This window comes from Pelodiscus sinensis, chromosome 1, assembly GCF_052426305.1.
Source record: "Pelodiscus sinensis isolate ZL-2025 chromosome 1, ASM5242630v1, whole genome shotgun sequence".
Classification (NCBI taxonomy): Eukaryota; Metazoa; Chordata; order Testudines; family Trionychidae; genus Pelodiscus; species Pelodiscus sinensis.
The window spans coordinates 22,362,429-22,388,725 of NC_143052.1; the positions used below are offsets into that span (position 1 = coordinate 22,362,429).

At 42.1% G+C, this 26,297-nt stretch overlaps 1 protein-coding gene across 8 annotated transcripts in view; it reads right to left on the reverse strand.

Annotated features, from left to right (window-relative positions):
* Nucleotides 1-26,297, reverse strand: part of CD36 (CD36 molecule (CD36 blood group)) — a 62,219-nt gene that overhangs the window by 12,041 nt on the left and 23,881 nt on the right. For all 8 annotated transcript variants that reach the window (XM_075926457.2, XM_075926429.2, XM_075926451.2 and 5 more), the window contains exons 3-8: nt 16,905-17,065; nt 15,458-15,602; nt 13,218-13,397; nt 11,749-11,840; nt 9,209-9,255; nt 4,502-4,571 (exon numbers count right to left, since the gene is read on the reverse strand). In XM_075926457.2, coding sequence (XP_075782572.1) covers nt 4,502-4,571; nt 9,209-9,255; nt 11,749-11,840; nt 13,218-13,397; nt 15,458-15,602; nt 16,905-17,065 — 695 coding nt within the window. The remainder of the gene's footprint in view (nt 1-4,501; nt 4,572-9,208; nt 9,256-11,748; nt 11,841-13,217; nt 13,398-15,457; nt 15,603-16,904; nt 17,066-26,297) is intronic.

Consider the following 26,297-nt stretch of genomic DNA (forward strand, 5'->3'; position numbering starts at 1 on the left):
AGAGTTTTGTCGACAAAAGTGGACTTTTGTCGACAAAACTATACCTGCGTCCACACTACCGCTGAGTTCTGTCGACATAACGTCGACAGAACTCAGCAGTTTTGTCGACGTATGTAAACCTCATTTTACGAGGAATAACACCTTCTGTCGACAGAGTTTCTGTCGACAGAAGGTGTTATTGAATGGAACTGTCCTTTGCGTCCAGACTACCATGTCGACAAAAGCAGCTTGCTTTGTCGACAGAACTCAATGTAGTCTGGACGCGCTTTGTCGACAGAAGTTTTGTCGACAGTATCTGTCGACAAAACTTCTGTCGACAGAAGCCTGTAGTCTAGACGTACCCAGAGTGTCTAGACTATATTCAGTTCTGTCGACAAAGCAAGCTGCTTTGTCGACAAAACCCTGTAGTCTAGACACAACCCTACATGCAATAACACCTTCTGTCGACAGAACTCTGTCGAAAGAAGGGGCTCGTCTACACTGGCCCCTTTTCCGGAAGGGGCATGTAAATTTCATGAGTCGTAGTAGGGAAATGCGCGGGGGATTTAAATATCCCCCGCGGCATTTAAATAAAAATGTCCGCCGCTTTTTTCCGGCTTTTAAAAAAGCCGGAAAAGAGCGTCTACACTGGCCCCGATCCTCCGGAAAAAGCGCCCTTTTCCGGAGGCTCTTATTCCTACTTTGAAGTAATCCTTTGAAGTAGGAATAAGAGCCTCCGGAAAAGGGCGCTTTTTCCGGAGGATCGGGGCCAGTGTAGACGCTCTTTTCCGGCTTTTTTAAAAGCCGGAAAAAAGCGGCGGACATTTTTATTTAAATGCCGCGGGGTATATTTAAATCCCCCGCGCATTTCCCTACTACGACTCATGAAATTTACATGCCCCTTCCGGAAAAGGGGCCAGTGTAGACGTAGCCAAGGTGTTATGCCTCGTAAAATGAGGTTTACCAGCGTCGACAAAACTTCTGAGTTCTGTCAACGTTATGTCGACAGAACTCAGCGGTAGTGTAGACGCAGGTATAGTTTTGTCGACAAAAGTCCACTTTTGTCGACAAAACTCTGTAGTCTAGACACACCCATAGCTATTTTGGAATAGTTCTTCTTCTTCTTCATAGAATGAGTTTTACAGAAGTCGGAATAAGCTGTCTGTTATTTTGAAATTATTTCAAAATAACACAATTCCTGTGTAGATGCTCACATAGTTATTTCAGAATAACAGCCATTATTCCGAAATAACTTTGCTGTGTAGACACACCCCATGTCTGGATGTAGTTCGGTCAGTATTAAGATGCCTTATACTCGTATTGTTTATTTCACTTGGCAAACTGGAATTAGTACTAGTGTACATCGTTTTATACTGATACAGCTGCATCCATACCGTCCTGTTGGTTACTGGTATAGTTGAAGTGGCAAAACATTCTAGTGTGGATAAGCCATTAGGGAAAAAAAATAGTGTTTTGCGTGCCTTGGTGCCCTCAATTGCATTCTTTTCTAACTGCTGAGGCTAAGCTACAAATCAGACAGATCTGATATTACTAGAAACAGGCAAGCCGACACCTCTTGAGCAAGGTGGAGAGGAGCAACTCCATGCTCCTGGAATGGGCGGGGTCTCTGGCAGAAGGGGTGGGGCCAGGCAGCCATCCCTCAATGCCACCCGGACTGCCCCCCCCAGTGCCATCCTTCACTTGCCGCCCGGTGCTCTGCAGCACACTGTGTGGGGCTCTGACAGCCATTTAAAGGGTCTGGGGCACTGACTGCTGCCTCTACTACAGTAGCAGCAGTAGTGTCCAGGAGCCCTGTCCCCGTTAAATCTCTGGTTCTCAGGGCTGTTTCCCTCTTTGGCTCCCTCATCAGCAAGCCTGACTAGAAAGAAGAGACTATGATTAGTTCATCTCAGAACTAAGAGCCAGACAAGGTTTGAATGCACCCACAGGCTACATAAAGAAACAGTTTCTCTCTTCTTCACTGAGTACACAAAAAGTCCTTTGGTATAATTGGCAGATTTCAGTTTTGGAGTGTAAGCTGCTCTAGGAGAAGAATTTGACTTATAAACACTGATCCCTTTTAATGAAACTTTCAAATTAAATGACACATTTTAAATTAAAGAATAGAAAAGCTCATTCCTGTCACTGAAAGTCAAATTTGAGCCCACAAATACATGTTCTGAAAGAATTAAACTTCTGTTCTCTTAAAATAAATTGAGCAGTGTCTGTAACTGGTGCACTGGTGTGTGGCAAAAGCAGAAAGGAAAGGCTGAACAATCCCTAGCAATGAGATTTGTATGTATTTGTTTGCTTGTTTGTTTATTTGCAAGAGCAGGTTATGATGACCAGGAGTTTAGCAAAGTTCAAGAAAGAACTTTCATATATTCATGAAAGTTAAATCCATCAATGGCTAATAGCCAGGATGGGTCAGAATGGTGTCTTTAACCTCTGTTAGAGGCTGAGAATGGATGACAGGAAAGGGAGAGCTTGAAGATTTCCTGTTTTATTAGCTCCCTCTGGGGCATCTGGCATTGGCCACTGTCAGAAGATGGGATACTGGACATTTGTTTGATCCAGTATGGCCGTTCTTATGGTCCTATGTATATTCTTATGTATTTATTTATTTATTTATTTAAATATATATCATAAAACCTCTAAAGTTCTTGCCCAAGAGTACGGCCACACTGCCATGTGCTTTTTCACAAGAGATGTGCTTTTTCACAAGAGCATCCATGGCAGTGTGGATGCTTTCTTGCTCAAGAAAGCTCTGATGGACATTTTAGCCATAAGGGTTTCTTGCGCAAGAAACCCCTGTTGCCCGTCCACACAGCCTTATTGCGCAAGAGCTCTTGTGCAAGAGGGCTTATTCCTTGTGGAGAGAGGAATAACTCTTGTGTAAGATGTCCTCTGTTCCGAAACTTTACTGTAAATTTACTTGCACAGGAACGCGCGTGCAGTGTAGACACTCTGCAAGTTTTTGCGCAAGAAACCTGCAGTGTAGACGTAGCCTCACCTGGAGTATTGCACCTAATTATGGGCCCCATTACAGAAAGGATAAATAAAAGAGTCCAGAAGGGCAACAAAAATTATTAGGAGTCTGGGGCACATGACCTGTGAGGAGGGGTTGATGGAAATGGTCTTATTTAGTCTGTTGAAGAGCAGAGTGGAGGTTATTTAATAGCAGCCTTCAACTACCCGAGGAGTTTCAAAGAGGGAGCCAGGGTGTTCTTAGTGATGGCAGATGACAGAACAAGGAGCAATGGTTTCACGTTGCAGTGGGGAAGATCAAGTTTGGATATTAGGAAAATCTATTTTACTTGGAGGATGGCTAAGCACTGGAAGGGCTGCTGAGGGCAGTGGTGGAATCTGCATCTTTAGAGGTTTTTAAGGTCTGGCTTGACAAAGCCCTGGCCGGGATGATTTATTTGGGGTTGGTTCTTCTTTGAGCAGGGAGTTGGACTTGATGACCTCCTGAGGTGTCTTCCAACCCTAATCTGTGATTCTATGATTTTATGATGACAAACAAGCAGCAGATTGTGACATTGAGTCTTAGAGCTTGAGTCTGTAGACTTGGGCTGACAAGGCTTGTGCTATAGCTCTAAAAATAGCACTGTAGACATTTAGGCTCAGGGTTGAGCTCAGGCTCCTGCCGAGGCATCAAGGCCTAAGTTCCAGACAAAATCCAAATGTCAATCCTACTATTTTTAATCACTTTTGTACAAGCCCAAATCTTTAGACTCAGGCTCACTGACACAATTTCTGCTATTCATGTAGATTAGGGGTAGGGAACATAAAGCTCAGGGGCCAGATGTGGCCTCCGGCTTGCCTGAATCTGCATCTCAAGGCTTAGGGCTCTTCCTCCCCAGCATTGGGGAGCCCATGCTGATGCTCCAGCCCCCCACCAGCTTCCTGTAGGGATTTAGCTCACAAAATCTACTAGTCTGCTCCCGCCCCCCAGGCTCTGGTGTGAAAGAGAAATGTGGGGAGTGTCTTTCTGCTTCTCAGACAGGGGTCACATCAGTGAGAGCTTGTTTTTCTTTCCTTTGTTTGTTTTTTTTTGCATCTTACTAGTGCACCCCTTGATGGATTCTGACCTCTGACCCCAGATATAGATGAGCCCTGTGGCCCAAACCCGAACACTGAGCACTAGTGTGAATAGTCCCTGTGAACTCAAGAGGCCTGAGTCTCTTTTCACTTTTACCAGTGTAATGATGATCTTCATTGGAGTTACTCCTGAATTACACCAGCACAAGTGATCTGCTACTTACTGGATGGCAGAGCCAGGCTTTAAGTAGAACATCATTGAGACAGCAGACTCACATTTACTTTAAGGCCAAAGGTTTGGTTATTGAGATGCTTCAGTGACCAGAGACCAACACACACCTAATGGGTGTAGTTCACTGTGTGTGGGTTACAGAAGCAGAGCAGCTTCATCAACTTCATCAATAATTTTCAGATAATATTATTTTGGTAAGCACTTATGGGAACTGGTGCATAATATAGGTACTTCCAAATGCCCTACCTGCAAATATCAGAGGAAAAGAAGCGCAGGATCTGGTTCTTCTTTACAAAAGGAGGAAATGATGCACCATCTGTGGATGAAATAAAATAGGAGATACAATGCAATTCCACTTGACGACATGAGGTCATTGACAAAGCCACAGTTTACTGGGGTCTTTTCCATACATTTCTGACAAAGAAAGACAAATTTAGTGCTTGTACAGAGAGGGTATGTCTACACTTCCCCCCCTAGTTCAGACTAGGGAGGCAAATGAAACATACCGAAGTTGCTAATGAAGTGTGGGATTTAAATATTCTGCATTTGATTAGCATATTCGCGTCCGGTCGCCATTTTAAAATGCCGGTTTCTCAATTTAACTTGCTGCATGTAGACGCAGTAGTCCGATACAAAACCCTTCCCTCGAATTAACTGTTACTCCTTGTGTAATGAGAAATAACAGTTAATTCGAGGGAAGGGTTTTGGATCAGACTACCGCGTCTATATGCGGCAAGTTAAATGGGGCAACCGGCATTTTAAAATGGTGACTGGCCGCGAATATGCTAATCAAGAAATCCCACGCTTCATTAGCAACTTCGGTATGCTTCACTTGCCTCTCTAGTTCGAACTAGGGGGCAAGCGTAGACATACCTATAAACCTAACTTTGGAACCCCATTGAAAGGCTCTATTTAATCTTTAATCTTAAATTTAGTATATACAGTCTATGGTGAGCTGGCAATATTATTAACAAATATGAGGGCATGTGGCATAGTTTATATGGGACATTGAAAAGTATTAATGTCCCTGCAGCCTAGTAGATTCAACTCCAGAGTTTGTATGGCCAGAACATTTGAGACTTGATTTTCAGAGTCAAACGTCCTATTGATTCAATTGGAATTAGGGATACTCAGTGCTTATGTATCTCATATCCTTAATCTTTCAAACTCGCCTTTCTAACCACATATTCAGTTAATGTCATCTCCACCATCCCACTGAATATGACTTCTACCCAGCACGATGTTCTAACTAATCTTTAACGTCATTCTCTGCATCTTGTAACAGCTTCTATTTAAGTATTATACAGCATCCTTTACAAATATTTGTGATTATGAATGCTTCTCTTATCTCAGGCTAGATGACAAGAGCAAGGAGACTTTCTTATATGCAATCACTCAACTTCTGTTACCAGCAAGGTCTTTTCTCATACAAGCCCAGATTCTATCCATCCACATGTCTGTGTGCAATTCCTAAATCCTGACAGCTTGGTAATGGGTTGGCAAAACCTGAGTTACTTTCAAATCCTTGGATGAAAATACTGCCTCTGGTGCTTAATTTGGCTATCTAAATCCTTCATTTAACCTAGCAAGGGAAAACAGCTCCACCCTGTGAGAGTCCACAAAAGGAGGAATTCTTGCCATACAGAACTCTGATTTGCAGTTAGCCTAGCTGCACCTACTGCTGCTTGTGACAACAAACTGAATATCCACTAAACACTGAGGCTACGTCTAGACTGGCATGATTTTCCGCAAATGCTTTTAATGGAAAAGTTTTCCGTTAAAAGCATTTGCGGAAAAGAGTGTCTAGATTGGCACGGATGCTTTTCTGCAAAAGCATCCGTGGCCAATCTAGACGCACTTTTCCACAAAAAAGCCCCGATCTCCATTTTCGTGATCGGGGCTTTTTTGCGCAAAACAAATCTGAGCTGTCTACACTGGCCCTTTTGCCCGAATGGGAGCAGCATAGTATTTCCGCAAGAAGTACTGATTTCTTACATGAGATCATCAGTGTTCTTGCAGAAATTAAAGCGGCCAGTGTAGACAGCTGGCAAGTTTTTCCGCAAAAGCAGCTGCTTTTGTGGAAAAACATGCCAATCTAGACACAGCCTGAGGGTACATCTACACACCAGTGTTATTTTGGAATAACTAATGTTATTATTTTCCTAAATAACATAGTCCGCGTCTACACTACAAGAAGTTATTTCAACATAATCTCAAAATAATGTCGAGCTGGAAGACTTCTTACTCTGACTCCTGTAACCCTCATTTTATGAGGAGTAAGGGAAGTCAAAGGAAGAATGCTCTTTCTTGGACTTCCTGCTGTGTAGACAGTGCTAAAAGCCGAAATAAGCTATTTTGACTTAAGCTGTGCAATTGATATAGTTGAAGTTGCATAGTTCATTTCAGCTTTAGTCCTGCTGTGTAGAGGTACCCTGAGTTGGATCACACAAGATACATCTACACTGCACCAGTAGGTTGAAATAAGATACACAATTGAACCACGCAAATTGTGTATCTTATTTCAATCTAATTTTGAAATAAACCGCTATTCTGAAATGTCCCTTAATCCTCGTGGAATGAGGGTTACATGGACATCAGAATAGCAAGCCTGTTATTTCAAAATCTGTTTTAAAATAATGGTCTGGTTTGAAAGATGTGGAATTGAATACCTTCCTTTTTAAATCTATTCCCACAGTTACATTTCATTCTAGGATGAGAACAGGTTAACAACCATAAAAGAAACAAAGTAAAAGAATGAGAACAGACACAATTGGTTCAGCTGCATCTCTGGCTATGAAACACTTTCCTTCATTCTCCATCCATGTGCTCTCATATCCAGTCTCTATCAAAGAAGCAGCTCTCATAGGTGTTGAAAGGAGGATCTTAGGGCACTGTTTAATTCTCCAAGCTTATAAATGCTCTTGAGCAGCCATTGTGAATGTATATGCAAAATCTGTTATATTAATCGATTATGTGTTTATTAACTTGAGTTTATACTTCACCAGATCCACTGAATCCATTTACCATAGAATGTATATAGTCTATAGCACTGATGGGCAACCTGCAGCCCAAGAGCTGCATAGAGCCCATTGGGGTTCCAAGATGTGGCCCATGAGACATTCTATTCACCATTGCCGACTCACAAAGTTGCCAGTTTCTGCTGGTTTTCAACCACATAGGGTTTTTTCCCCCCATCAGTATTACTAAGTCACCAAGTGCTTAAACCAAGGATACGTGTAGTGAAATGTGCATTGATTGCACACAAAACTGATTGTTAGAGCTGTGCACATCTAATCAAAGTGCTACTATGGTTCCATCAGCAAACCCCACAAATTCTAGGTACACAAGCTCAGTTAGCAAAATGACTGTGTCTCAGGAGACCATCTTGGTTACGGAAATCTTGTGGCCCACTGAGATGAAGGAGGAACATTCTTGCAGCCCACTCACTAGCTTTGGTGACCTCTCACTGGTCTACAGTTTACAGGCCTGGCATCACAAGAAAGAGCAAAATAAAGGTAGTGAAAGGGTGAAAGCTTCAAGTCAAAACTGAAAGAAATGGAGAAATATCCCAGGAGCTCACAATACTGCTTAACCAATAATCACTAGCTCAGACTGCAATAAAGAACCAGTCCTTCCTGACTTTGCCTTCATAATAAACATCATGGCTACATCTATACTGGCATGATTTTCCGAAAACGCTTTTAACAGAAACTTTTCCGTTAAAAGCATTTTCGGAAAAGCACGTCTAGATTGGCAGGATGCTTTTCCGCAAAAGCACTTTTTGCGGAAAAGTGTCCCTGGCCAATCTAGACACGCTTTTCCGCAAAAAAGCCCCGATCGCCCTTTTCGCGATCGGGGCTTTTTTGTGGAAAACAGTACTGTGCTGTTTACACTGGCCCTCTTGCACAAATGATTTGCGCAAGAGGGCTTTTGCCCGAACGGGAGCAGCACAGTATTTCCACAAGAACATTGACGATCTTACATGAGATTGTCAGTGTTCTTGCGGAAATCCAAACGGCCAGTGTAGACAGCTGGAAAGTTTTTCCGCAAAATCATCTGATTTTGCGGAAAAACTTGCCAGTCTAGACACAGCCAAGTACCTGTCAGGTTTCATATTCTCTAGCTTACGGCCTATTGGGAAGAGAACTGCAGGTGCCCATAACATGCAAGATAAACTGATCAATGTTTTTTTGTGTCTCCATGTGTTGTTGCTCAGGTGGAATCCCATGGGATTAATATTTTGGTCTTCTGCTCTTTGCTATCTACCTTCTCCCTCTTGGTCTTCTTGGTGTATCTTTAATCTTAGCTCTTATTTGTATAATGACAATGGTAACACCTCTGTGTCTACCCTAGCTACTTGTTTTGACCAAATGAATTTGTGGCTTCATCTCACATTTCCTTCATCTAAATGTGTTGAAGACAGAAACTTAACACATATCCTCCATTGTAATGTTGTATCATCTCTTACCACTCTTAGCTCAGAAGCCCATTTGTCTTTATTGTCTGTGTCTATAACACTCTTACTACTCAGACATGCATCTGACAAAGTGGATCTTTGCCCACGAAAGCTTATGCTCCAACACTTCGTTTAGTCTATAAGATGCCACAGGACTCCTCACCACTCTCCCTACTGTAATAGACTTCTCAGTGATATCCATAAACACAGACTCACCAGATTCCAGCATCTATTGCATAATACTTTTTCTAATGTAGTTTTTTGTGAGTGAGTTACTTCCCTCTTTGTAGTGTTTTGGTATCCAGATTGTAGTCAGATATTACACAAAAAATAAATCTCAGATGCATTACGCCATGCACACAATTAAGGGGAAAAGGCTGCTGGAATCTTTTCTGCAGCCCAGGGTTGCTTTTGCTAAGATGGGAATTCTCATGAACAGAGAGAGAGAGAGAGAGAGAGAGAGAGAGAGAGAGAGAGAGAGAGAGAGAGAGACTCACCTGTTCCATTGATCATGTCACACTGGCCTTTCCAGATGGAAAGAGTGCTTTAACAAAAAACAAAAACAGTTCCTGGTCAAGCTACATACTGTGCATTGTTTAATGTCATCTGTTTCATTACCTAGTTAGCTAGGCCTTGAAATGTAGTTAGAACCACTTAGGGATTTAAATATCCCGCGCTTCATTAGCATAAAAATGGCCACTGCTTTTTTTTGGCACGAAGCTTTGTCGGAGAACAGTGGCAGTCTAGAGGCTGATCTTTTGCTAAAGAAAGCCTTTTCTGATAGATCCCTTATGCCCTTTCTCTGACAAAGCTCCGTGCCAAAAAAAGTGGCGGCCATTTTATGCTAATGAAGTGCGGGGTATTTAAATCCCCACTTCATTAGCAATTTCGATTTGTCTAATCTGAATTCCTCTGTCGGCAGAGGGGTGCAGTCTAGACATACCCCTGGTGCCGAAGCAGTGCCCATGTAGCCACTGAACAGGGATGCTTTCAATATAGAGACGGCCCCCTTCATGATGCAGGGGGCTGTTGTTTTGGTTTTCAATTCAGATGCAGAATGTTACTGAGTGGACTGCATCACTTGCTCTTCTCACAGAGGTTTTGGGCCTGACTCTCCTCAATTACACTGGTATAGCTCCACTGACTTTACTGTAACTATTCCGATGTGAATGCAAGGAGAAAGGGGCTCTGAATTAGTTCTTCCATTGCATGTTATTTCCTTTAATCTGAAATCAATGTAATCTAGGCTGAAAAGTGCACATTTTGATCTTCACACATAGGGACACATAACAAAGAAATCTGATGAGATCTCCTGGTTGAAAAGAAAAGAACAAAAGGTTCAGTGGCCACTTATGGAAATAAGAATTCCTGTTTAATGAAATGAATGTCTTTGAAGTATGTGTCCAAAAAGTTTCAACAGTACTTTATTTGCATGCTATTGAATCCATGTGTTTCCTAACACTGGTGGGCTATTTGACAGTGTTTAGACTCTTGTCTTAGAGAAAGATCAGATGAGATAGAATATATGGACTTAAAATATACTTCAGAAGTATTCACTACCAAAAACAAATGTTCTACATGAAAAATATTAATAATATCTATGAAAACAAATAGCATTTAGTAAAATTGCTAAATTTCCACACAATCTGAACAATCTTTTTTTTTATGGTAATTCCCTGTGAACAGGCCTAAGAGATCACATTGTTTGGGGATAAAGGACTAATAAAGATTGCCAACTACACAAAATCCCTCTATCTTCTTTGAACTGTCTCTTGTGATGGTGCATTACCCCAGTATTTAGTTGTAGGGACATGATTAGAATTCACAATAGCTATTGCTGACTTCCCCGGAACAGGTAATTCATAAGGATCAGCAGATTACTCTGCTCCCTCAAAAATACTACTATTTTTTTATTTAATATTTTAATGGCTGAATATCAGTGTCTGGTATTGCTATGACTTTCTAGCTTTAATGGCTCCACTATAAAATAGTCACTTGTTCAAGGCATTGAAGAAGGTATAAGAGTAGAAAAGGGTGGCAACTCCTTTTGGTCTTTTTACTTGGCCAAACTGTATCCAATCATATTCTATGAAACTAGTGACCATAGGGGATTAAAAGGATCCAATAACTTGCAATGGAAAACAGCAGCAATACATTAGATCACACTACCTGTAACTCCCTGTGCCAGCCCACAGCATGATCCCTAGGGCCGTGAATGAACAGGTTTATGGATTTGCTTCTACACAGAGCTGATAGAGACAGTTGCTTTATTAATTACTCTAAGATACTAATACTACAGTGTTAATGCTGCCAGCTGGCTACACAATGCAAGGACTGCAAAGTGACATTATACACCAACACACACAGAACAATGCATAATATGGAGTAACAGGCACTTAGAAATGTTCATGTCCCTTCAGTTTGCATGGAGTTCCATCCTTGTCACCTCGTGCCCTGGACCACAGTGGACGTGGATCCAGCATGGGGGAATCCCAGGCACCTTTGAGGTTGGGGTCCCAGGTGAGACCCATTGGGGCAGGGCTCCCAGTGATCTTATACTTTAGCTGTGTACTGAGTGTCCGCAAGCTGGCCCACTGCCATTCTCAACATTCCCACGGGGTTGAGAGCCGAGGTTATGTTATTTATCCCATACTCTCCTCTCAGCTAACAAGCAGAAGGAGCTGTGGCCGATGAAGGCTGTCTGATAGAAAACACCTGGTGTTTGCACTTACAGGGTCCAAGGTAACCATGCTGTGTAAACCTAGGATAGAAACTTCCATCCTGGACCTGCTGAGCTGCAGGCCCCACATAAGACTTTTTATATGACACCGTGAAATTCAAGGACATGATGGAATGATGGTGGGCTAAAGGAGAGAATATGGTTTTGATGATTTTAGACCTGATTCAGTATTCATTGAAGTAAAGAAGAGCCTTTCCATTGACTACCATGGGCTCTCTGGCTTGGGCCTGTGATGTCTTGTCTAGAGTCATGCTTAGGAAATATGTCCATTTCTCTTATAAACAATGCTTATGGTACCTTTTGTTTTTATAGGATTGAATTATTGCAGTTTTGCTTATGTCATCTTTCCCATTAAAGACTCTGTACAGTCCATCAGATGTGCCATTATACTGCAAAAGACACAAGAACAGAGAACAACAGTTTGGCTTTATGACTCCCAGGACTTTTAATGAGATCATATATGATTAATTGCCCTTTTATATTCATATCCTCTACAGACTTTTGTGCTGTTCTTGACCATGCAAACATCAGATGTGGGTTTTTATTCTTATACATTTTGGAGTTACGGTTGGGATAGAGATTCTGATGTTTGGAATCGCATGTTTCTTAATGCTAATAGCAAAACAGAAACTAAGGACCTGATTCAGTGCAACACTTTAGAATGTGCTAAACTTGATAATGTGTGAATAGTTCCATGGGGATTTAATATGCCTCAAGTTAAGCACTTGAATTAAGTACTTTGCTAAATCAGGGCCTGAAGAGTCAGATCCAGTTGCCTAGTATGGGGAGATGCATTTTTATAGGGAGACAGTATAAAGTATTTCTTCTTATCTGAGCAGCAGCTGGGAAAGATTCCAACTAAGTGCTAGGGGAAAGATTAGGAAGGTGGAACTGTACTTGCTGGCTGGATAGCTGTCTTTCTGTCTGTTGCCACACAGCAGAGGAGCAGACAAATCCATAGTAATTCCCAAAGGGATTCTAATAACAGGACACTGTTTCCAAATCCAGCTGCTCACACACTTATCCTCAAAATGTTTGGCTAGCACCTCTGCCACTCTGCTTAGCTGAGCCCTCTCACCCCCACATGACTCCACCATACTGTAACAAAACAGAAGAATGCACATTCTGCCAACGTTATCAGGTACAAGAATGCCACTGAGAAGCTATTTATTCCCACTTCCTAATCATTGTCATCGTAGGCTTCACTCCTGTAACAGAGTCCACAAACCCATAGACTCTATGATTCCAGTGGGACTCTGTAAAGAAGCAAGGTCCACGTGTGGGGGTATTTTTGCAGAATCAGAATTATCTGGGTCAGGGTTGTTGCGCTCCAGTCTCTTCCAGTAATTATGGCCATTTCTTTCCTCTTTTTGCTCCACATGAAGTAATATTAGCCTCTGTGAGTAGTGGGACATAGCCTCGTATGTTTACGTTGTGATTTAGAACCTATGGTGGCGCATCTCAGAGAAAAGATCTACAGCAGTTATTAAAACAGCAGTGTAGATATTGTGACTCTGTCTGCAACTTGGGCTCTGAAACCTGAGCCCCATCCTGGCTGTCAGAACGTGTCAAACTATAGTCATCCCAGTCACACTTGAATGTCTACACAGTTTAACGCTCTAGCCTGAGGCCCACACGCTTGGATTTTGCTGATCCGGGCCCTGAGTGCTGTGTAGACTTACCCTTAGGCCACCCACTGTCAGTTAACTGTCCAAAACTCTTTCCACAGAACAGTAAAGGTGATTCTCCTTACAGATTTTACTTACCGGGTAGAAAACACCAACTCTTCGCTCCATAGAAATTGGTACTTTTTTTAAGAAGGGGTCTTCGTAACCCCAAAGAATTTCTTTCACGCTTCTGGTTTGTAGCATGTGCGATTTAGATGACTTGATCAAGGTATTCATCAGTATCTGTACAAATGAGTTTGTATACAGGGCAGGTGCAGCCTGCAATAATAATAATAACTGTTAGTATGAGCTATTATACACATTCAGTGCCAAAGAAGATGTACTGTATTTATTATTTTATATGTACTGAGCAGGACAGATTCGGACTGGGATTAATGAAGCTGTGAAGTAGAGTAAGGGATAATAAGTTCCGTCTATGCAGCCTATCCAGAATGCAAGTTAAGACATGAGGCATGAGAGCTAGTTGTTTTGGCCACTGCTCCCATGGTGCAAGGAAACAGTTGGGACAGCACAGAGAGTCCAGAATTGAGCTGAGACTTCAAGTTAGCATACGCTTTTTGGAATTAGGTCCTTAATGGGAATGTAGGTGCGTAACTTGGTGCATACAGATTTGAAATACTAGCTTTGATAAATGTTGCTAAAGCTCTTGGATGTTCTCAGTTGAAAAGAGCTGTGTTTATCTAATTTAGAATTAAGAGCTGGTTTCTTAAAAATCACAAAAATTATTACACACATTACCCAAAATTGTTATACCACCTCCTTGCGTGCCAAACAGCATGAAGGCCTTGTTGTGCTAAGAGCAGTATGAAGACATAGTGGGTGCATCTAGACTGGCAAGATTTTGCACAAAAGCGGCTGCTTTTGCGCAAAAACTTGCCTGCTGTCTACACTGGCCGCTTGAATTTGCACAAGAGCACTGACTTTGTAATGTACAAAATCAGTGCTTCTTGCACAAATACTTTCACGTTCCCACTCGGGAAAAAGCCCTCTTGTGCAAGAATACTTGTGCAAGAGGGCCAGTGTAGACAGGGAAGAACTGTTTTGCGCAAAAAAGCCCCGATGGCTAAAATGGCGATCAGGGCTTTCTTGCGCAAAATTGTATCTAGACTGGCCACGGATGCTTTTGCGCAAAAGCACTTTTTAAAGTATTTTTTAAAGTTAAAAGTATTTCCGCAAAATCATGCCAGTCTAGACGCAGCCAGTGAGAGAGACTCTAGTGTTTAAATAGGCAAGCTGGACAAAGGATGAGGCAAAGGAAGTGTTGTCATTCTCACTGTACAAATGGGGAACTGAAGCACAGGGAAATTAAGTCTATAAAAAAGTTGGAAATTAAACCAACATTTTGAGAGCCCCAGTCCAGTGCCTTAATAACAGTACTATCATTTGACTCCTGGTTTTTTTCCTTTCTGTATTCCACAGCATCAAGCTTGTTATAGTTTATTATAATAATAATGAATGAATAGCAGTTTTAACAGGAGCCACTTCATGGCATTACAAAAGCAGGGCCACTTAAAATCTGGAGACACAAGATAATAGTGCAAAATATTTGTCTGAGCTCAGGATAATTCAAGAAACAAAATCAGGAGCCTGTATGAATATGCATTTTATAATGTCAAAGCCAAATGTCATCGTGATATGAAAATGCCTAAATAATTTAAACAGACACAAGTATAGCACCATTCTCCAGTTCATGTCCCAGACTTCTGGAGCAAGGTGCTTTTCTTAAAAGGGCGGTGATCTCAATAGGACTGGATGGCTGAGGGGACACTACCATATTGACTCCAATTAGGACAATTGGTAGCAGTTGTAGTAGGCAGACCAAGTATAGAATGAGCATGGGATTTGTTCCAGCCTCTCCTTCCAGAGCAGGATGGAAGAGACTGTCAGAACAGTGCATAAAACTGGCAGGGCACTGCTTGTACTATAATCTGAATGGAGAGGAAACTCCAGTCTCCAAAAGGATCAATTCAATTCCTCATTAAAACTGGCCAATAAATTCCCTTTGCCCTATGTGGCTAAATCCCACCCCAAAATTTTTGCTGTTTGCTTTGCGTTTTCTTGATACTAATCGGTCCCTGGGCCTGATGGCCTTTAAACTAAAGACACTGTACATTGTGTGTAAAGGAGCCCACATGTAATATACATGTAATATGGTATGCCCATTGTCAAGCTGCTAGAGTGCAACAAAGAACCAAGCACCTTTGTTTTAAGATGATGGACCCCACCCTGCAGTTTGTTATTAGCAATAACTTCTCTCCTTTTGTTCTTAATCTTTCAACACCCAAGCTAGGATATTATAGTTTCCTTTCTTTACTTACAACAACAGCGAGATTGATGCATGTAAAGGTGTCATTTTCTGACCCAACTGACATATCAGGCTCGAAGATAGCAACATTTGGCAGCATATAAGACACTGTGTTGTCAGGATGTTGAGTGATATTTTCTTTGGGTAAATATCGCATCCTTCAAATACAAAACAAAAACAGAGCATAGTTTAACATTGATTTTAGAGCTGTATGGCTCTCTGGACATGACTAGTGCTGGTGTCTCTTGTTTGAAATGTTGCTGAAAAGTTTTCCTGGGGAATTCCAAAATTTTCTCATGAAAATCGTGCACTGCTTTCCAACCAGTTCTAACTGTGACAGTGAAAAGATTCTAAATATATCCCTCTTCTGCAACATCTGCCCTTCAGCCAGAGATGTAATGGCAGCATGTGTAGCTATACCCATGCTGTCTTTAACCATGGTAGCTCAGGTATCAATAGTGATGAAGACATGGCCAAACAAGCATTGTGGACTAGTAGCCTGAGTCATCCAGGGTATTAGGTGGACATGTACATCCCTCACTGAAAGCAATGCTGAGGTGACTTCACTGCTGTTGGGACCTGTGCTCATTCAATTTAAGCTATCTTGGATATGCCTACAGATGCCTCACTCATACACCTCACTTGCACTGCCCACACACCCTAAGAGTTCTATAATTTCTTCAATGCATGATTAGATAATCCCTGGCCATATACATTATCTTGTTGGAAACAAATATTTCTATGGATCTCTTAAAGTTTTGATCTGAATTAGTTGGAGTTCACCATATCATACATTTTTCAGGTTCTCTGATTGGATGAGCCACTCTTATGTCAATAGAAGCTATTATATTTGTTTTCCTGGGTCAATAGGTTGCTGGGAGAGAAAGATTATACTCCAGAAGACTCTGAGGTGGAAGAAGCCTATTGCCTGTTGTGAATTGGCCATAAGGACACTCACCTGCTTATATATTTGCTCAACAAGGATGAACTACTCAACCTGGACCTTGGTAGACAAATTTGGGAAAAGGAATACTTCGGTTGTTTGAAGTTTTGCAGACTATATTAATCAGACTTTTGAAGCTTCAGACCCAATATTTTAGCTACAGATGCAACACCGCATTGCCAACTTTCTCAATTCTATCGAGTCCTGCCATAACTTAAGATTTTCATAATGCACTTTTTCTTGGAGTCATGTTTTCAGGAATGATCCAGCATGCTGAGTCACCAAGCAAGCATTCCCACATGAACATCAGATTATTTTGCACTTCACTTCTTATTAATATGTGCATTTACTCAATCTGTGCACATAAAAACAAAGCGGTTGTGTGTGCAATGGATGTGTGCAGATATTAAGGCATATCTATTACTTCTGAATACTCAGAATACTTCAGAAGCACTTTCAGCAACTTTTACAATCCAACTAATATGGCGTATAACATATTTTGAAACCATTTGCCTACCTGTATGTGTAGGGTCCAATTTGTCTGAGTATTGGCCGGGAGCCATTCTGCATCACTTCCTGTGGGTTTTGCACATCATAGAACCAAAACTGCCTGTAAATGGGACTCCCTGGCACCACCCAGTTTTCATAAGCTATTGTACCATTTTCAATGACATCTTGCTGTAAGCACAAAAGCAAAACAGTAAAATCACTGTTCTGAGCATTGCAGGGTGGAAAAAAGAATTATGTTAGGACAGTAGCCTAGGAAACAGGTATTAAGACCCACTCTCCATCAGACTTCTTATGACCTTGGGTAAATAACTTACCACGCTCCGTGTTCCCAGCTGTAAAATGGGGAAAATAGTGCTAAGTCACAGGGGCTATATTAAAACAAAAAAGCAGTCATGGAGCACTTTAAAGACTAACAAGATAGTTTATTCGGTGATGAGCTTTCGTGGGGCAGACCCACTTCTTCAGATCATATTCTGAAAGCGAATGGGCATGACCATTATATAACAGAGAAATACAATGAAAAAAAGTACAAAAATACAAACTGACAAATCAGCTACATAGAACAGAAGGTGGGAGCGAGGGGGAGAGTGACAAGGAAGGAGGAAATTGCTTACTGTAAGAGTCAGTTAAGTGGCTAATCTGGGTCACTATGAATATCAAAAGGTGGGGAGCCCGTTTTAGTAATGTGTAAGATAATTATCATCTTGATTAAGGCCCATTCACAACATGTCGAATTTTAGCACAAATAAAAGTTCTGAGGTCTCCATCTGTAATCTGGTGTTAAAAGTCTCTTTGTTGTAAGACGCATGTTGTCAGGTCTTTAAGGGAATGGCGTTGTTGTGAGGCACAAAAATACCATAGTGATGGATATCTAAGTGTATCACTATACAGCAGTTAAACATGCAGCCAGCCCATGTCAGCTGATTAGGGCTAAAGGACAGTGTGGGGCTTGGATTGGAGCCCAAACTCTGGGACCTCCCTTCCTCACAGGGTCACTAAGCCCAGACTCCAGCCTGAACTTGAATGTCTACTCTGAATTTAAATAGCCTCTTAGCCCAAGCCCTGCAACTATGAATCAGCTGACACAGGCCAGCATCCTTTGGTATATATGGTTGTGACAATTTTCTTCCACTATTTGATCTGAGGAAGTGGGTCTGGCCCACGAAAGCTCATCACCTAATAAATCATCTTGTTAGTCTTTAAAATGCTACACAGTCCTGTTTTTTGTTTCAGCTGCACCAGACTAACACGGCTACATTTCTACCAATAGCCTAAGATAGGGAGTTGAGGCTTTTGTTACACAGAAGGATAGTAACGGGTCTGCAAACAGGTCACAAAAATCAGATCATCACTCTCATGAGGCTTGTGCCAAGCATTTCTGGTGAATCTTTAACAACAGTGGTCAGGCTAGACTATGGAGTCAGATATACATGAGGACGCAATCTGGTCTCTAATGTAAGTCACCAATAACCGGATAGCGCTCTCAGTGAAATCCAAGGGAATGTTACTATCAACTTAAATCGGAGTTGGCTTCAGTCCCAATACCACATCCACTGAGTAGTCTGGACAGAGAACTTTAAAATATAACAACAACATATTTTGCATGTTGCTTACAAAATCTTTATTTGTGCCTATTGTTCAATGAAGGAACCAAGCTTTAACTATTTAGTAAATTACTTTGCAAATAGAGACAGAAAACCGCCTAGCAAAGAGCTGACTAAATTAAGTTGAGATAAATTTAATATGGTCAAATATTTAATTTTGAAAATGCCAAACTGAATGGTTTTAACTGTCTCCATTTTTTGTTCCCTCCCTCCCCCCATTTTTTGCCAACCAGTGACTGTATTTTTCATGAATAAACTATTTGTCCAAAAAAATTCACACACGTGTACTTAGTAACAGTTCCATGCAATGCTAAATAGTTCATTTGCAGCACTCATCACAGCAATAGACACCAAAATGCTGGCTCCCATTCAAAATGTTGTTTAAAAAAGGGAGGAGGGAGACTTTTGGATTAAAATTCTCCAGATTTTCTTTGCATCACAATTTTGCCATTTTGATATTGCCCCGCACAAACCTGAGCTGCATAAAGAGAGAATGGCAGTAATAAGGAACCACTTCATTTAGAATTTGCCTTAGTGCTACATAAAGATGTTGCTTAAAATAACTGCTTTGTGTAAATATAACCAGTTTGTACTCTGCTTTGTAAATATCCTGCTAGTAGCTTAAAAACCTGCTACTGCTCTTTGAATATCTGCCATAATTTATGTTCACAGATAGTTGTGTGAGAAGGGGCAGAAATGCAGCAGCAACAGACTTGCTTCACATTGTGCTCTTTTGCAGAGGGTAGGAATCAGCAATAACAACAACAACAACAACAACAAAAAGTAAAAGGCCTTTAATATCGTGCAATCCCCAGAAGGCAAGAGATGCTAGCACAGCAGTATATTAATCCAGGGGAAAGATCAGTCTTCCATTATGAGGCCGTCTTGCTGTCGAGGAAGCCAGCACCTAGACACTCAAGGGCCCTGAGATGGCAGCTCAACACCAGTTCCCATGGGTTTCTTAGAGGAGAAGCACCTTAAGTTTGATAATAATTATCCTCACATTCTTGGGCAGGGGAGGAAGTGGGGTATCCTGGTTATGATGGCCACAGAGAGCTCCCCATATGACCCAAAGGGAGTTCATGTAAGTGCTGTTCAACTCCCTCTGCTGTGTGTCAAATTGTGGTTTGTATTCCGCATCCCCTATAGCTGGAGATGATTCACCAGTGGGAATTCAGTCTTGACCCTATAAACACCTGGGAAGGATCCTGACCAATAGTGAAAAGGCCAGAGGGCCAACCTCTACCAAAAGTCTGCAGGAGGTCACCAATCCTCTAATGGAGAGCAGATGAAGCAGAGCGAGGTGGGTTTCTAGTCAACATCTTTACCGTACTTCCTTTTTAAAAATCTAAATGGTGCCTTTTCTTTTTTTCAAATAAAATTTACCTTGGTAAGTCAGAACAAAATCAGTGGAGCTGTTGCCTGAAAATCTCTTCCCCACCAATGACCAACTAACATTCCTCCCTGACCAGAAGCCTCCTCTGACTGATCTCCTTCTCTGCCCTATTGAGAGGGACGGGTGTTATCTTCAGGACAGAGCTGCCCTTAGCATTTTTTGGGTGCACCTAAGAAATAAATTTTCACAGCTGCTTTCTCCAGATGTTCCATCCTCCATGAGCACACCTCAATGCACATCCAAGCTGCAGCCTCTTTGGGATTTCCCCTCCTTTAACTCACATACTTTATATAAAAAATGGGACCATGCCACCCACCTCCCACCCTGCTACTGAAGAAGTGGGGTCCATCTACTTTCGCTGGGCTATATTTTGCACATCCGGGAAAATTTTCCAAATAAGAAGAGTAGTTGGTCCCAGGCACAGGCTGGTTTTATATCATTCTTTTCCTTTGACGAGCAATAGTTTGCTCACATATAGTGTGGAATCACTACACTGGCCCGCCCTGTGCCCCAGGAAGTAGGTACTATGCTAACTTTGCGGAAGCAAAGGCGATTGCAGAAAGGTTATGTGACTTGACTAAGGTCTGGTCTGAAAACAGTTTTTATGCCAGTATAACAATTTCAGGTAGGGCTGTGAGCATTACACTAGTCTGAGCCCAGGTGGTGACACAATTGTACCAATGCAATGGTGTCTATAGCAGTATAAGAACATCAACAAGGAAGGTTGCACCATATTCATAATACCATATCGTTACATGACTCAACTTTTGTGTATAGAATCTGTGCCAGAGCTGTGATTACAATGCAGGAGTCTCTGCCTCTCAGCGGCATGCTTACTATTCGATTCCACCCTACTTCTCATGCTATTAAGCTATAGCAGCCGATCACACTGGCTTTGCCGCAGCCTCCAGATAATTGGGAGCTGGCAGAGGTTCTAGCCCTATGAAAGGCGTGCTGTGACTATCTTCACCACCAAAAAGGGCGTGTTTTTGACCATGGGATAACAAATGTGCATTAGCTCTCCTGTTGTAAAGCCCTAGTGGACATAAAGCACCTGTCATTTTTGCAATGATGTAACTCTGCGAATGCCACATTGTATGTGCAACTGTGATTGACCTTGCCTAGGTAACGCTACAGGTGTCTAATCTCCATTAGCATTTTATAGCAGGAGAGGGAACTCACACCAGTTGTCCCATGGTAAAATCTCACCTTTTTTGGCAGTAAAGTCAGAGCACTGCATCCCAAAACCACTGACTTAGCTGTTTGCTCTCCAAGAACACATTGTGAAAGGCTTTGGTAAGTCTCCAGCCCTGCATGGAGAAAGAGGGTGAGTTATCAAAGCAGAAAAACTTAATCTCCAGGGACAGAAAATCAGTTTGTATTTTCAAAGGAACATTTGTAAGAAACAGGCTATAGACTCCTATTTTAAAATAGAAGTTGGGATTGTCCTATACATTCATATAGGCTACGTATACACGGCGGGTTTTTTCTGCAGAAGATCTGCAAATGAAGTGCGGAAGAGGTTTTACCATTAAAAAGCCCCGTGTAAACAGGGCCATTTGTAGGGGAAAAAAAAAACCTTTTGCGCAAGATCCTGTAAACCTCATTTTTTGAGGAATAAGGGATCTTGCACAAAAGGTTTATTTTCCCAACAAATGGCCCTATCTACATAGGGCTTTTTAACAGCAAAATCTCTTCCGCAAAAAGGACTGGAAGAGGATAAGCATATGAGCGTGCGAGATATGCTAATGAGTGTTTCATTTGCATATCTTCTGCCGAAAAAACCCGCAGTTTAGATGTAGCCAGAGGGACTAGAACTGGGGCTAGAATCTCCATCATTGGAGATTTTTAAGAGCAGGTTAGACAAACATCTCTCAGGGATGATTTAGATTAAGTCTGGGCTAAATATGGCCTGTGGGCCAAATCCAGTCCTCCAAGACATTGGATCTGGCCCACGGATGCAGCAGGGATCCCAAGCAGACTTCCCGCATGTGTCGCCCCCATCTGCACGCTGCTCAGAAAAGCAGCTGCCAAGCTGTTTCTCTTTCATAACTGTGAGCCCATGGGTGGCTTCATGAGCTGGCTCCACACCCAGCACAATCCCATTCGCTGGTTTCTGGCCAATGGAAGATGTTTGTTTGAATAACAGGCAACATATGAAGCACCACATCCCTCTCCCCTTTGCCTTGTAGTTATTCACAGATGCACATGACCCTGGCAAGGGTGGGGCAGGCAAGGAGGCTGCCTGAGAAATGTGTTGGGCTGCTGGCTGGGAGTCACCCAAGTAAGTCTCCCAGCCAGAGCCTTCTTCTGGCACCCCAGCCCTTCCTTTCCCCAACCCTCTACTCCCTACTCCACATAACCCAAACTCTCTGCCCCCCTCCTGCACTCATATCCCCTCACAGATCCACAACACCAAGCCCTTGTCCCAGGTCACAATCCCCTCCTCTCCTAGGTTACAACCCGAACGCCTGCTTCCCAATCCCCTGCCCTAGGTGCCAACCCAAACCCGTTCATCACAGTCACCACCGCTTCCTGTCCTAGTTCACAACCCAAACCCCTGCATCCCCAGTCCAGTGCCCCAGGTCACAACCACTTCCTTCACCCAAACTCCCTCCCAGTCTTCACACTTCCTCCTGCACCCCAGTCCCTAACCCCAAACTTCATTCTGCACCCAACCTCCACCCCAGACCCCACACTTCCTCTATTAATATCATGAAAAAGTATGGACCTTGACTACTTACCAAATTATTGGTGTGCCTTCCTCCATCAAAAATATTGCCCACCCCTGATTTAGAAGGTGCTTGGTCCTGCTGTGAGTGCAGGAGACTGAACTTGCAGACTTCTCAAGGCCTCTTTTAGGTCTATGATTCTATGATTCTTCTGGGATTTTGTTTGTGATCTGCAAAATCCCCAGCTAGAAACCAAGACCAGCTCATCACATGCTGTGTTGTCTTGTCTCTTGGATGACCTTTTCACTGAAATATCAGACAGGGACTCCAGACTTTGGTTATGCCCTGAGCAGTTTCTTTTCTCTTTTATATTTGTCAGCTCAAATTAAGATATTGGGTAATCAAGTGCAAACCCCAAGATGCTTTCCAAGTTTTTGATTGCTGTTCATGATAAACAGATAAGACTGCACAGGCTAAAATAGACTCATAGACTTACAGTCAGAAGGGACCATCATGATCATCTAGTTTGACTTCTTGCACAGTGCAGGCTGCAAAACCTCACTCACCCATTCCTGTAATACACCCATAATCTCGGCTGAGTTACTGAAGTCTTCAGATCATAATTTAAAGACTTCAAGTTACACTAGTTTAAACGTGGAAGTGATCCATTCCCCATACTACAGGGGAAGACAAACGTCACCCCTCACAAGTCTCTGCCAATCGGATCCATAGGAAAATTCCTTCCCAACCAGCAATATGGTGATCAGTTAGTCCCTGAGCATATCAGCAAGACCCACTAGTCAGATACCTAGGGAAGAATTTCTTACAGGGGAGGTTGTGAAATTATTATTTTTTCTTGCAAAATATTTTGGGATTTCATTAAAATAAAATCAGACCTTGAAAATTCTCATTTAAAAACTAACTCCCCAAAATGTTGACAAAAGCTGATTTTTTCGGCAAATATTTCCATTTCCTCAAAAAGCTTTTTTCCCCACAAACTATGTTCCAACTGAATGTTTCTGACCATTTCTAATATCACATTTATTGGTTACAGTGTGTTAAGTGAGAGATTTAGTGCTTCTGTAATTCACAGGATTAAATTCTCTTTGTGGCCTAAATGTGAAAAACTCCCAGTGAAAAACTCAGTCACTTGCTCCTGGATTGAACATACCTGGGAGAGCCAACAGATTTGCCAGGCACCTGGGCAAGGTGTAGAGGAGCCTAGCTCTATGCTCCCAGAAGAGGGTGCAGTGTCAGGCAGAAGGGGCAAGCCCGCAGGCATCCAGCCCTCAGTAGTGCCTGGACCGTGCAGCACCACTTGCTCCTCAGCCAGCCCTTGGAGTGTGCCGCCCAGAACGTGCCATGCAGGAATCAGCTTCATTTTGAAGCCTCACAATGATGAAATGAACATGTTTGGTGATAAAATAATTAAAACAAGGAACGTTGCTGCCTGATAATGTCTCTGAATAGGGCACCAAATATGACAATTTCTGGGATGACCATGTTGTGAGTACCTCAGGCTGTGGCAAAGTTACCATTGATTTAGTCCAACTTTATCATTTACCATTATATATGTATATCAGCTGCCTGGTGCAATGGAAAATGTGCATTCCAACTTCTGTAAAGCTGAGTCAAATATATTCCTAACGAAGGAATAATTCTCAGGGTTTTATTTTCTACCTGAAAGTACTTTGCCTTTTTAAATTCCTGCTTTTACAATGATAACAATGATGGTTGTTATGTAGGAGAAAACCTTTATTCAGGCGCAATAGCGCCAAATTCTTCAGTTCCTACACGTGAAAAAAAGTCTTATTGAAGCCAAGGAAGGCTTTTTTTTTAATTGGTTAGGCCCCAACTAGGCACTGTAGAATTAGGTCTCTGCTTGTTACTTATTATGGACAGAGCTGAAAAGACATGGCTGTAGATGGAGAAGGAAGGCCAGGATATAAGAAGAATGTAGGACACTTTTTGATCAATGCAATCTATATGAGGGCTGAAGGACCGGTATATCAGGGTGATCAAGTTGAAGGGCAGGGCTGTGTGTGCTTAAAGCTGGGAATTTAGATAGTGTCACTGGTATGGATAAGCAAGCAGGGACAAATTCTCCTTCCAAATACACGGTTGTTAATAAGGAGCAAGCCCTTCCCACTGACATAAAAAAGAGGAGGATCAGGCCTGTGACAGATAACAGATAGGCAGACAGTCAAACTAAGAACAGTTATCATTATACTGATATGTTTATTGCTTCGTATGCAGGAAATTAATTCTGGCAATGTGAGTCTTGCACAGCAAGATGGAAGTGGAACACTTCAGTATTTTGCTGTTCAGAACCTGTAGCAGGCTGGTAGCCTTTACCTAAAAGGTAACTGTTATCAGAGTTATCTTTGTTATCAGGAGTTGAACTGGCCAAGGAACATTGGATTCTATGAGCTCACTGAGGCAGGTGGCTCATTATGCCAGGTGCATAGGATGAGATGGTTAGAAGGCTGACATTAGAGATTTTTCTGGCCTAAGCAGTTCCTTAAAACAGTGTTTTGGGTAGCACTGCTAAGAAAAACTTCCATTAGGTATGATCAGATAGCAAGGGTGAAAAATCAGGACCTGGTGGGAGATAATAGGCATATATATAAGACAAAGCTCCAAATACTAGGACAGTCCTTATAAAATTGGAACATCTGGTCACCCTAACTTCTGTCAGAAAATGCTGTTCTGCTGAAATCAAAATGATTTGCGAAATCATGTCAATTTCATCAGACCGGTGGCTGGCAAGAGAGGAAGGCAAACGTCCAATAACATCAAAAAAGTTTTGTTTTCAGAGTTTCTAAATGGGAAATTTTAATTGTCTGTGATGAACTAATTTTGTGTTAAAAACAACGTGGGCTGTGCCCAGGAAAGCTCATGATACCATCCCCATCATTTGTCAGTCTATAAAGTGCTACCAAACCATTTGTTGTTTTTTTCTGTAGCAGACTAACTCGGCTACACCCTGAAGCTCCTAATTTTGTGATGTTAGTTGTGAATGTTTAGAACTCCTATCCAGAGTGACCACTAAGGGCAGCTCTACCCAGGGTTGGGAATGAGCCCCCCAGCATGGCCATATGGACTCACACTAATGTCCCTTGAGCTAGACCCCAAAAACTAGCAGTGTGAATAGTGCAGCTCTGGCAGAGACATGGGCTATCGACCCACATTCAGACCCAGGGGATCAGTGGGCTTGAGAACATGAACTGCTGCCCAAGCTGCAAAGTCCATGGAGATAGTTTTAGTGCATCAGCTTCAACAGAAATAGCATGTGTCTATCCAGACTGGGAGGCGCTCTCAGCTGCAATATAGGCATAGGTCAAAGGCCTGATAGTAAAGAGGTAACAATCCATGTAAACAGGAAATAAAGACATTCCTGCATTTACCATGATTACAGTGTCTTGGCTCTCTGCTATTCCTACAAGCTAGGGCCCCTAGAGGCTGTGAAACTAGGGGAGAATGTTTGAGCTGAAGTTTGTTATTCTATGTTTTTGTTAAGAAAATTGAATCCTAGGAACGGTGACTTTTTTGATTCCACATATTGTGTGGACTTTGTTTTAGAGCAAGATATGTCAAGCACTTGCCCACAGCCCCTTATCTAGGAGATAATGGTGGAGTTAGAGGTCAAACTACTAAGTGCATCTGGTTCGGGATTTATTATCCTCACATGTATTAGGGTTACAAAAATGAAATGGAAATATATATGT